Source organism: Erythrolamprus reginae, chromosome 11 (assembly GCF_031021105.1).
Source record: "Erythrolamprus reginae isolate rEryReg1 chromosome 11, rEryReg1.hap1, whole genome shotgun sequence".
In the NCBI taxonomy this organism is placed as follows: domain Eukaryota; kingdom Metazoa; phylum Chordata; class Lepidosauria; order Squamata; family Dipsadidae; genus Erythrolamprus; species Erythrolamprus reginae.
Window position 1 is genome coordinate 11,685,803 of NC_091960.1, and position 13,501 is coordinate 11,699,303.

The 13,501-nt window shown below is 43.8% G+C and overlaps 2 protein-coding genes across 2 annotated transcripts in view; one reads left to right on the plus strand and one right to left on the minus strand.

Moving 5' to 3' along the window:
• The window catches only part of LOC139173994 (IgGFc-binding protein-like), an 842,349-nt gene that overhangs the window by 671,218 nt on the left and 157,630 nt on the right, over nucleotides 1-13,501 (plus strand). The window lies entirely within an intron of this gene.
• Nucleotides 1-13,501, minus strand: part of NPHS1 (NPHS1 adhesion molecule, nephrin) — an 87,589-nt gene that overhangs the window by 65,861 nt on the left and 8,227 nt on the right. The window contains exons 4-5 of the mRNA XM_070764152.1: nucleotides 7,196-7,327; nucleotides 1,015-1,096 (exon numbers count right to left, since the gene is read on the minus strand). Of these exons, the coding sequence (XP_070620253.1) occupies nucleotides 1,015-1,096; nucleotides 7,196-7,327 (214 nt within the window). The remainder of the gene's footprint in view (nucleotides 1-1,014; nucleotides 1,097-7,195; nucleotides 7,328-13,501) is intronic.

Below are 13,501 nucleotides of genomic sequence, written 5' to 3' on the forward strand. Positions count from 1 at the left end.
GTCTTTCGCAAGTTACTCAAGACCCACCTGTATCGCCAGGCATCCGGGAAAACTAAGACATCTCCCCCCGGCTTTTTATATTTCATGTTTGGTGTGTATGTGCTGTATGGTTTTTAATTGTTGGTGGTTTTATATATTTTTTATTATTAGATTTGTCCCATTGTTACACTGTTTCTTATTACTGTTGTGAGCTGCCCCGAGTCTTCGGAGAGGGGCGGCATACAAATCTAATAAATTATTATTATTATTATTATTATTATTATTATTATTATTATCATCATCAATTTATTTATTAATTTATTTATTTATTTATTTATTTATTTATTTATTTATTTATTTATTTATTCATTCATTCATTCATTCATTTATTTATGTATTTATTAGATTTGTATGCTGCCCCTCTCCGAAGACTCGGGGCGGCTAACAACAATATAAAAAGACAATGTAAACAAATCTAATATTAAAAACAATCTAAAAGACCCCCAATTTAAAGAACCACTCATACATACAAGCATACCATGTATAAATTATTATTATTATTATTATTATTATTATTATTGTTGTTGTTGTTGTTGTTGTTATTATGTGTAGAAGTAAAATTGTGCAAGGGGATGTGCACGAGCATAGGAACTGCACACACACAAAATGTTGCGATGCACACCGGTAGCAAAAGGTAAAAGAAACCCACGCCTGCCCTGCCCCAGTATCACCTAAAATTTTTCCCACTGGAGGCTTTCAACATTAGCATGGCGACAGTTAGGCCTGAACTGATGGGTTCCTGCATAGGACTTTTTAGACAATCCTTTTCTTTTAAACATCTCATTTCCATTTTGCAAAAGAATAATGAGCTTCAGCTGAGGACTCCTTGCATGAAGACCTGTGGTGGAATTCATGGCACATATGAGATATGAATTTATGTCTGCTGGTTCTTAGAAACCTGAGATATTGCCAACTGTGTAAGAAGAACTAACAGCTGTCAATCTTCTTGGGAACCTTGTTCAAGTTCTTTATTACCTCAAAGTGGCCTCAGTGCTGAAGAGTTTTGCTGCAGAACCAGGTTGGATAGTAGATGTCACATCTGCCAGTTCTTTGTCAGCTGGATTTAAAAAAAAAAAAAGGTAATAATTATAAAACTCTAGATTACACACATTAATGGCTACAGATTTGTAACTACATTTTATGTTAGTCTGGTGTCCTACAGATGTAGTGCAATTCCTATAATTCTTAAGAATTTGATATGAAGGTCATTCAGGCCATTTCCTGAATGGTCATTTCATCTGGAAAGAAAGTTCAAAAAGTTATGAAAATTCCACATAGAAACTATGTCTATTGTCAGTTTTAAATAAGGATAGAGAAACCAAGTAACCAACATGGACTATGAAAACAGAATTGTTACATTCATGAAACACTCAAATGCCCAATTGAATGTGGTGGCTTCACATTTTATTTGTTTTATTTTATTTATTTTGTCCAATACACAATAATACACAATGAAGGTAATAGAGGACGCCTTTGTGGAAATAGAATTAGAGAAAGAAGAGGGAGTATAGGATAAAATAATCAATGAGAGAATAGAAGAAAGATATAGGGATAGAAGAGAAGATATATGGGTCGTGCAGAATGCAGCTGCAAGAGCAATCATGGGCTTTCCCAAATATGTCCATGTTACACCAACACTCCGCAGTCTGCACTGGTTGCCAATCAGTTTCCGGTCACAATTCAAAGTGTGGGTTATGACCTATACAGCCCTTCATGGCACCAGACCAGATTATCTCAGGGACCGCCTTCTGCTGCAAGAATCCCAGCGACCAGTTAGGTCCCACAGAGTGGGTCTTCTCCGGGTCCCATCAACTAAACAATGTCGCTTGGCGGGACCCAGGGGAAGAGCCTTCTCTGTGGTGGCCCCGGCCCTCTGGAACCAACTCCCCCCAGAGATTAGAATTTATTTATTTATTTATTTATTTTATTATTTTGGATTTGTATGCCGCCCCTCTCCGAAAACTCGGGGCGGCTCACAACAAGTGAAAAGACAATCCAATACATTAATCCAATTAATTAAAATATTATAAATTTAAGAAAAACCCCTATACTAACATACACACACACACAAGCATACCATATATAAATTCAACGTGCCCAGGGGAAGATGTTTAGTTTCCCCATGCCTGACGGCAAAGGTGGGTTTTGAGGAGTTTACGGAAGGCAGGAAGAGTAGGGGCAGTCCTGATCTCCGGGGGGAGTTGGTTCCAGAGAGCCGGTGCCGCCACAGAGAAGGCTCTCCCCCTGGGGCCCGCCAACCGGCATTGTTTAGTTGACGGGACCCGGAGGAGGCCCACTCTGTGGGACCTAATCGGTCGCTGGGATTCGTGCGGCAGAAGGCGGTCTCGGAGATATTCTGGTCCAGTGCCATGAAGGGCTTTAAAGGTCATAACCAACACTTTGAATTGTGACCGGAAACTGATCGGCAGCCAATGCAGGCTGCGGAGTGATGGTGAAACATGGGCATACCTGGGTAAGCCCATGACTGCTCTCGCAGCTGCATTCTGCACGATCTGAAGTTTCCGAACACTTTTCAAAGGTAGCCCCATGTAGAGAGCATTACAGTAGTCGAGCCTCGAGGTGATGAGGGCATGAGTGACTGTGAGCAATGAGTCCCGGTCCAGGTAGGGCCACAACTGGTGCACCAGGCGAACCTGGGCAAACGCCCCCCTCGCCACAGCTGAGAGATGTTGTTCTAATGTGAGCTGTGGATCGAGGAGGACGCCCAAGTTGCGGACCCTCTCTGAGGGGGTCAATAATTCCCCCCCCCCCAGGGTAATGGACGGACAGATGGAGTTGTCCTTGGGAGGCAGAACCCACAGCCACTCCATCTTATCCGGGTTGAGCTTGAGTCTGTTGACACCCATCCAGGCCCCAACAGCCTCCAGGCACCGGCACATCACTTCCACCGCTTCGCTGACTAGGCATGGGGTGGAGATGTAAAGCTGGGTATCATCCGCATATTGATGATACCTCACCCCATGTCCTTGGATGATCTCGCCCAGCGGTTTCATGTAGATGTTAAATAGCAGGGGGGAGAGGACCGACCCCTGAGGCACCCCACAAGGGAAAGACCTAGGAGCCAACCTCTGTCCCCCCACTAACACCGACTGCGACCGGCCAGAGAGGTAGGAGGAGAACCACTGAAGAACAGTGCCTCCCACTCCCAACCCCTCCAGCCGGTGCAGAAGGATACCATGGTCGATGGTATCGAAAGCCGCTGAGAGGTCAAGGAGCACCAGGACAGAGGACAAACCCCTGTCCCGGGCCCGCCATCAACGCGACCAAAGCAGTTTCCGTGCTGTAACCGGGCCTGAAACCCGACTGCCGGGGACCTAGATAATCGGCTTCTTCCAAGGACCGCTGGAGCTGGAGTGCCACCACCTTCTCAACAACCTTCCCCATAAAGGGAAGGTTGGAGACTGGACGGTAGTTATTAAGCACAGCTGGGTCCAGGGAGGGCTTCTTGAGGAGGGGGCGCACAAGCGCTTCTTTATAGAGTGATGGAAAAACTCCCCTCCCCAAGGAAGCGTTGGTAATCTCCTGGGCCCAGCTCCGTGTCACCTCCCTGCTGGCCGAAACCAACCAGGAGGGACACGGATCCAGTAAACAGGTGGCGGAACTCACAGCTCCAATGGCCTTGTCCACTTCATCAGGTGTCACCAGATCAAACTCTTCCCAGACAGGTGGACAAGTACGTGCCCCAGTCACCTCGACTGACTCGTTGTCAGTCGACTCTGTTTTACAATTGCCCCCACCCTCCTTGCCTTTCGTAAGCTTCTGCCGCCAGGCATGGGGGAAATGAGATACTCTTTCCCCCTAGGCCTTTACAATTTTATGCATGGTATGTCTGTATGTATGTTTGGTTTCATAATAAGGGTTTTTAACTGTTTTAATATTGCATTGTTACATGCTGTTTTTATCACTGTTGCTAGCCGCCCTGAGTCTATGGAGAGGGGTGGCATACAAATCCAATAAATAAATAAAATAAATAAATAAATATAGGAGAGACTATAGGACAGGGGTCAGAAGTCACTCTAGTGCACTTATGCACGCCCCTTACTGACCTCTTAGGAATCTGGAGAGGTCAACCATGGACAGTCTAAGGGTAAAATGTTGGGGGTTAGGGGATGATACTACGGAGTCCGGTAATGAGTTCCACGCTTCAACAACTCTATTACTTTGACGTCCAATATTACGACAACATATTAAAACAATGATTGAGCTCCCACAACTTGTTGTATAATCACTCAGTCTTGTTGTGATTCAGCCTGAGGCTCCTCAGGGACCGGCTGCGTCTCTGCTGGATCCAGGCCCGGAGGAGGAGGACAGTGAACAGGAGGGGGAGGACCAGGCAGACAGGGGAGAGGAAAGTCAGGAAGAGGAGGAGGGGGAGCAGCCTGAGAGCCCCGGGGGGGGCTCTCCCCAGACAGTAGCCTAGCCTCATTGGATGAAGAAGCACAGGCTATAATTGACATGAGACAGCGACGTGCAGCTCAGAGACCGGACCAATTAGAAAGGTATTGGCATCACTGAATTGGCAACAGCTGGGTTTGGGTGTGATTCTCCTCAGCAGGGTTGAAAAGGCAGGCAAGCCCTTTCAGCCATGTGGAGTGTTATCAACTGGAAGTTCTGTGACCCTGCTTTGCTTCTCGGCGTCTCTGATCTTGGCTTGTGGCCTAGAAGACTGGAAGACTTGGGGGAGGCGTATGTTTGTTATCTCCAGCGTTGTTTTTGACAGCAAGAATCCTGTTTTATTGCCTGGCCTTCGTGAAACATGTTTGAAGTTTCAGCGTGTTCCTGTTTGTAAGGACATTTTCTGTTACCCGTGTTTGCTTTGAATTCTATAAACTGCCTTTGATTTTTACCAGTGTGTCTGGCTTCTCTTTTTGGGTTGGTGTTTGCTTCTGGAGGGACCCAGACAGAACAAGTCGCTTCCATGTTTTTGTGGCCTCGTGGACAATTTTTCTCCAGGATTATTGCTTCTTGTAAGCACCTACTTGCATCATCAGAAATAGTCACCTTGTTTTCTGTTGGCCTCTTTAATCAATTGCCTTTAATTTTTCCAAACATCAGATTCTTCCCCAATGACTCGTTCCATGTCCAAAATATCTAAACTGTAGCTTCATTATTAACACATCCAGTGGTGCAGTGGGTTTTACTTCATCTAGTATTCAATTATTTCGCTGAAACTACAAGTAATCCAACCTCATTTTAATCTAATCCACAAATTACATGAACTGAGCCACGGAATATGAGCGAAGGAAAAGGGCTTGGAAATATTTGGAGATGGAGTTAGCTAAAATTGGAAAGACAGCCATGGGTAAATTGCCTGCATTGCTTTGTGAGATATCTTCTGCCTCGCAATCCTTCTTTCGGCCTGTTTATTTGGCCTGTGCAAGACAGCTCTGATTTCTCTTCGTGCTGCATTTTCCAAGCAAGTCTCTTCATAGGGTGGGGGTCCCCAAACTTAGCAACTTTAAGACTTGTGGACTTCAACTCCCAGAAAAACAAATGCTGCTGCTTTAAATCAGGAGTCTCCAAACTTAGCCACATGGCTGGCTGAGGAATTCTGGGAGTTGAAGTCCACAAGTCTTAAAGTTGCCAGGTTTGAAGACCTCTGTGATAGGGGCACAAAGACAGTGCATTTGCCTCAATAAGACAATTTATGTTGTCTCAGAGCCTCAACAGGCAGCTCCAAATTGCTGGAAGACTCGGAACTAATCCTAATCCTACGTAGCTTCTGCTCTGGCAATCTCACACTACTTACCAGAGCTTACAAAACTTTTGCCAGACCCATCCTCGAATACATCTCATCTGTTTGGAACCCATATCGCATCTCAGACATTAACACCCTTGAAAATGTCCAAAGATACTTCACCAGAAGAGCCCTTCACTCCTCCACTCAAAATAGAATACCCTACGAGACTAGACTTTCAATCCTGGGCCTAGAAAGCCTAGAACTAAGACGCCTAAAACAAGATCTAAGTATTTCCCACAAGATTATATGCTGCAATGTCCTGCCTGTCGGCGACTACTTCAGCTTCAACCACAACAACACAAGAGCACACAACAGATCTAAACTTAATATTAACCATTCCAAACTTGACTGTAAAAAATATGACTTCAGTAACCGAGCTGTCGAAGCGTGGAACTCATTACCGGACTCCATAGTGTCATCCCCAAATCCCCAACAGTTTACCCTTAGATTATCTACGGTTGACCTATCCAGATTCCTAAGAGGTCAGTAAGGGGCGAGTACAAGTGCACTAGAGTGCCTTCCGTCCCCTGTCCTATTGCTCTCCTATATCTCCTATACCTTTCTTCTATTGCTATATCTCTTCTTCTGTTCTTTCATTGATATCTTCTTTTCTATTCTTTCTTAGATATATTTTACTATGAGTATCTCCTCTATAACCTTCATCATGTATTTTACTATGTGTATATAGATATATACCCACTAAAACCCTCATTGTGTATTGGACAAAATAAATAAATAAATAAAAATAAATAAATAAATAAATAAATAAATAAATAAATAAATAAATAAATAATGTTGGAGCTCAGCTAACGCAACAGCTCGCATGCCAGCCGATATGGCTCCGCGTGCCACCTGTGGCACCTTGCCATAGGTTCACCATCACTGGTTATGGTCTGCCAGCGAAAACAGGCTCCCGAGCTCCATTTTTGGCTGTGATGGTCTCCTGAAATCCTCTGCCAGCAAAAAAAGGAGCTTAGGAGGGCCATGGGCCAGTCCTTCACTGTTTCCAAGACAGCCCTGCAGGCCAAAACTAAGCACCCCATGGGCTGGTTGCGGCCCGCAGGCCTAGAGTTTGATACCCCTGCTGGTAAATTGTTACCTCTGGCTTCGAATCCGCAAATGATGGCTTACAGTGTGACTTTCCCCAGTGACAATTTCTGCAAAGTAACTGTGAGTTGCTGTATCTGCCTTGAACTCCTCACCCCACGCAGACACCGCAGGTTCCCTTGTGTTTTGCACAAAAAGCCTATGAAAAATTTACTGATGCTTGATGACTTCTGCAAGATCTGCAATTCCTGCTGGCTACGGAAGAATTTATACAGCGGCTGACATGAATTCCAAAAAGCAAGGTGAGGGAAGGGAAGGGTTGCTGGGATGCTCAGGCTCTGGGCTCACCTTTGTAGAAGGCAATCTCAGCCGGTGGTCGGGCATCCTCCACATGGCAGTGCAGGGTGTATTCCGTGCCAGCAATCCAAGTCACCATGCTGTTAGCCTCGTACTCTACAAAAAGTGGCCTTTTGGGGGGAACTGCAAAAAAAAAGAAGCAAATAGAGCAAAAAGATCAAAAAAGATTGAGATATAATTGTTTTAAAATTCTGTTTTTAATTTTTTTTAATGGTTACAGGTAGTCCTTATTATGTTAATTTGAGAAGGGAATTTCCATTATTAACTAATAGCAGTAGCAATAGACTTATATACCACTTCACAGTGCTTTACAGCCCTCTCTAAGCAGTTTACAGAGCCAGCCTCTTGCCCCCAGCAATCTGGGTCCTCATTTTACCCACTTTGGAAGGATGAAGGAAGATGGGCTACAAGAATGGTGGAAGGTCTTAAGCATAAAACGTATCAGGGAAGACTTAATGAACTCAATATGTATAGTCTGGAGGACAGAAGGAAAAGGGGGGACATGATCGAAATATTTAAATATGTTAAAGGGTTAAATAAGGTCCAGGAGGGAAGTGTTTTTAATAGGAAAGTGAACACAAGAACAAGGGGACACAATCTGAAGTTAGTTGGGGGAAAGATCAAAAGCAACGTGAGAAAATATTATTTCACTGAAAGAGTAGTAGATCCTTGGAACAAACTTCCAGCAGACATGGTTGGTAAATCCACAGTAACTGAATGTAAACATGCCTGGGATAAACATATATCCATTGTAAGATAAAATACAGGAAATAGTATAAGTGCAGACTAGATGGACCATGAGGTCTTTTTCTGCCGTCAGTCTTCTATGTTTCTATGTTTCTAAATTGAGCAAAAAGATAAAAAAAAGATCGAGATATAATTGTTTTAAAATTCTGTTTTTAATTTTTTTAATGGTTACTGGTAGTCCTTATTATGTTAATTTGAGAGGGGAATTTCCATTATTAACTAATAGCAGTAGCAATAGACTTATATACCACTTCACAGTGCTTTACAGCCCTCTCTAAGCAGTTTACAGAGCCAGCCTCTTGCCCCCAGCAATCTGGGTCTTCATTTTACTCACTTTGGAAGGATGGAAGGCTGAGTCGACCTTGAGCCTGGTGAGATGTGAGCTGCCAAATTGCAGGCAGCCAGCAATCAGCAGAAGTAGACTGCAGTACTGCATTCTAACCACTGCACAACCATAGTGCTTAAGGTTGCAGTTGCTAAATAAGTTACACCCTATTATGCAACCTTTTTTGCTACCGTTGTTAAATGAATCATGTGGTCACTAAGCAAATCTGCCTTCCTCCAATTGACTTTGCTTGTCATTAATCTGGCCAGGTGTTCTGCTGGCCTGTTTCAACCGCTCGTAATTACAGGGTAATTAGTCCAGGAAGACGCACACCACACGATAAAAGGAAAACCCAAAAGTTTTTATAAAGAGAAAAACAGAAACAGCTCCCTTTTTAAATGTCAAAGGGATTTTCTGGTACACACATGGCACAGGTTAGATGCAATCCAATTGCTCACCCAATAACTGGGAAATTGAGTCCAATTCTAAAGTCCAGAGAGTCCACATGCACAATCCTGAAGAGCAAAAAACCATGATCTTGACGAAACAATGAATCAGATAAACTGCCATGAGGCTAAAACACCAGGTTGCAGTTTTATCTGTAGCACTACTTACAGCAGCCCCACCCAACCACAGGTGGCCTCATTTTGTCTTGTAATAATCCTTTAGTTGTTGTCTCCCGTGCATCACTCTACGCATGCGTGGATGTGTCATTAAGTCTTGTTCAGAATCCAAGGATGATACAGATGATTGATCTTCTCCTGGGCTGTCTGCCAAACTCCCCTCTTCCCTGTCACTCACGCTTCCTTGGTCAGAGGAGGCTTCGTCGGCAGATTCCATCGGGAGCAAAACAGGCCTGCAGCATGTGGGTGTTTCCCCTACATCCACCTGCACATTCCTTGGGGCAAAAGCTGGGCCAGAGCTAACCACAACACCAGGAAGGTTATAAATTGTGATTTATGATGGTAGGATGCTGCATCTGTTATAAATACATACACTTAAAATTTGATCACATGACCATGGCGGATGCTATGACCATCATTTATTTTCAATTGCATTGCACCATGTAACAGCCATGCTGGCGCAGTGGTTACAGTGCAGTACTGCAAGCTACTTCTGCTGATCAACGGCTGCCAGCAGTTTGGTAGATCGAATCTCACTGTTGTGATTCCGTCTGAGGCCCCTCAGGGAACGGCTGATCCTCTGCCGGCTTCCTGCTCAGAGGAGGAGGAGGAAGAACAGGAGGTTCAGGCAGACGGGGAGGAATCTCAGGCTGAGGGAGAGGGAGGACAGCCAGAGTCCCCCGAGAGGGAGCTCTCCCCAGCAAGCAGCCTGGATTCCTTAGATGAAAATGCACAAGCAATCATCGATCTCCGGCAGAGAAGAGCAACACAACGAAGGGGACAATTAGCCAGGTACTTTCAGCACTAAAGAGGCAACAGCTGGGTTTGGTGCTCTCTGGAAAGGCTGAAAAGGCAGACCCACCCTTCCTGGCTTGTGGAGTATTATCTTTGGGAGTCCTGGGACCTGGCTGTGATCTTTGGCGTCTTGGAATTCTGGTTTGTGACTTTGAATACTGAAACCTTGGGGGGAAAAGGTGTGGGTCTTATTCTCTACAGTGGTGGGTGTGCCGGCAAGAAGTCTGCTGTATTGTCTGGCCATCAGGACTCTGCTGTGAAGTCTCATAGCCTGCCTGTTGGGAAGAACAGGTTTTTCTCTGTGTTTATTTTTCACACTATAAAGTGCTTTTGCTTTTACCAGGGTGTCTGGCTGCTTTTTCCAGTTGGTGTTGAAGTCTGGGGGCACCCAGACAGAACACTCACCATCGGCTCAAGGTTGACTCAGTCTTCCATCCTCGCAAGGTGGGTAAAATGAGAAGCCAGATTGTTGGGGGCAATATATGCTGACTCTTAAACCACATAGAGAGGGCTGTAAAGCACTGTGAAGCAGTATATCAGTCGAAGTGCTATTGCTAATGCTATTTATTTATTTATTTAATTTTATTTATTTCATTGGATTTGGATGCCGCCCCTCTCCGAGGAATCGGGGCGGCTCACAGCATATATTAAAAAAAGAACAGAAATATAATCCAATTAGTACTACAATATTAAAAACAATTAGAAAGAGAAGATTAACCTGAAAAATTAACTTATTAACCAAACATTCAGCAATCGTACTTAAGGCATTCAGTGGTCAGGGGAAGATCTAAGAGTCCCAAGCCTGGCGGCAAAGATGAGTTTTTAAGCTCTTTCGGAAGGCAAGGAGGGAGGGGGCAGTGCGAATCTCTGGGGGGAGTTGATTCCAGAGGGCCGGGGCTCCCACAGAGAAGGCTCTTCCCCTAGGTCCCGCCAAACGACATTGTTTGGTCGATGGGACCCTAAGGATAATCTGGCCCTGTGCCATGTAGGGCTTTATATTGCTATTGCTATTATAACTTTGAACAGTTGCTAAATTTTGGAGTAAAAATCATATTCTAATACTGAAAATTCTGAAAATGAAGATAAAGATGAAACCAAAAACTTTATTTTTGGGTTTAAAGGAAATAGGGGGGGGGGGATGGAACCTTGATCTTATTTATATATGTTGAGGGCAGCAAGAATATTGTATGCACAAAAATGGAAGGACGTTTTGATTCTCACCCTGGACGAAGGGCAACAGAAGTTGGCAGAGTTGGCTAAATTGACTGCCAGAGCTGAAGAAGCTTCTTGGATGAGAAGCAAAACATCTTCAAAGAAAAAAAAAAACAAGGAAGTCCAGTTGCCTCCTGAAAAGCACCTTTGGGATGGCTAAAATGACCGTTTTGATGAAAGAAAAAGTACTTTTGTTGCTACATGGAGAGCGAGTTTGTGCTTGAGGTGGACAAAAAAAGAAATATTGATTTGGGGTTTTATGGATTAGATTGATTTACTATAGAAATGGATAGTTTATGTTGTTTTGGAAAAGGGAAAAGTTGAGGTTCAATGTAAATATTTTATTCTACTGCAATAGAGAAGAGTTGGAAGTTAATGTATGGTATGCTTATGTTGTATGGTTTTTTAAAATGATGGCGTTTTAGATGTTTTCTTTTAAATATTAGATTTGTTACATTATCACATTGTTATTATTATTGTTGTGAGCCGCCCCAGGTCTGCGGAGAGGGGCGGCATACAAATCTAATAATTTTTTTTCCCTACGCCCCCTGCCCCCTGGATTTTTCATCCCCCTTTTCCTCCCAACTGTGCCCTATTATTTGCTTTCATATGTTTGTGTTGTGCTTAGCTCTGGCCCAGCTCCTGCCCCAAGGACTGTGGATGTGGGGGGAGACATCCACATGCTGCAGGCCTGTTTTGCCCTTGGTGGAATCTGCTGATGAAGGCTCCTCTGACCAAGAAGACATGAGTGACAGGGAGGAGGAGAGTGGGGCAGACAGCTCAGAAGGAGATCAATTATCTAGCTCCTCCTTGGATTCAAAACAAGAGTTAATGATACAGCCAAGCATGCAGAGAGCGATGCATAGGCAACAACAACTGAGAGATTATTATCAAAGAAAATGAGACCACCTGTGGTTGGGTGGGGCTGTGGTAATTAATGAGGCTGCTATAAATAGCAGCCTGTGGATTTGGACATTGTGGAGGATTATCTGATCGTTGTGTTTCGTGACTGCTTTACTGACTTTGACTTTTTGTGTGTGCTGATTTTTCCCCGCTTTGAAACCAAACCAGAGCAAAGTGTGTTTCACTTTGTGAAAGAAGAAGGACTGTGAATTGCCTCACAGCTGCAAGCTAAGTATCACAGAAGTGATAAGGGACTTGTACAAATTACCAGTTTGGTTGGAGACGGGTGCTCTTTGCTATACCAAAAGAGGGCTTGGTTTAAGGGAATTTTCATTATAAAGAACATTGTTTTGAATTTTCAAACGTGTGTGTGTCTGAAATTTGTACCTGTGAATTTTTGGGAGGAGTCTACCTGAGAGCCCGACAGAACATGTATTTTATTCTATAATCTAATTTTAATTTAAAAAAAAAAAAGATAGAGTAGTTGCTAACTGAATGGTTGCAAACTAAAGACTACTTCCTATGCCAGTGAAACATATCTTTGAAACTAGAGGTTTTCTAGCCCGATTGAATTGAATGAGTAACGGGTTTCTTGCCCTATTTCTGTGGGCGTTCCTACAGAACACATTCCTGGGGAAACACAGAAAGGTTAATAAAGGTTAGATTAGGTTAGGGTAGATTGTATTAACGCAGAGACATGCAACCTTTTTGGCAGGGTCAGTTGCACATGTTAAATCACTTCTTTTGGCAGCGAAGGCCCAATGTTGAGGTAATGCTTGGGTTTCTTCCAGCTAAGAGGTAGGTGAGCGTAATGTGAATGAGGGGTGTTAAGCCCATCGGAAAATTCACATGCCTGTTTTATGTGTCTCCTACCCAAAAGGAGTGTGTGATGTCATCCTGAGACAGTGAGGGCTAGCCTCTTTGTGGCTGTGTGCCAAAAGCACACATGCGCAGGCTCCCGTAATGCAATGCATGCGCTACTCCCCCTGTGCATTCTGCCCTCCTCGTGCCCTGTGCATGCATGCACTGTCAGGATGAAGCAATATCCTGAGCTAATATCTCAATGCAGAAGGAAGGAGTACAAAGAGAATGCTGAGTCATTCTGAGTGAATTAAGCAGGCAGCAACCTGATTGGGTGATAAGTATTTGAATATGCAAGAGCTCTAGTTTTTGCTCTCTCTGCTCTCTGATCCTGCTCTGTGTGACGTGTGCTCCGTTCTCTGGAGTTCCTGTTGCTGAATTGCTATATTGATCTGTTGGTCCCTGTGAGTTACAGAAATTGAGATAGTTGTAGTGATATACTAGTGAGATACTACTGTGGTGTATGCAGGGGTGGGCAGCAGGCAAGTTAGGATATTCCTTCCCCTAGGCCATTACAAGTTATGTATGGTATGTTTGTGTGTATGTTTGGTTTTTATAATAAGGGTTTTTAGTTGTTTTATTAAATTGGATTGTTACATGTTGTTTTTTATCATTGTTATTAACCGCCCCGAGGCTGCGGAGAGGGGCAGCATACAAATCCAATAAAAAATAATAATAATAATAATAATAATAATAATAATAATAATAATAATAATAAAGATGGGGTGGAATGCAGTTCCACCAGCAGAAATGAAGATGTGTGTGCAGCTCCATCTGATTGGCGGCTGTCACTTCCTGGATTAGTGGTCTCAGCTCGGCTCCCCTTTTTTT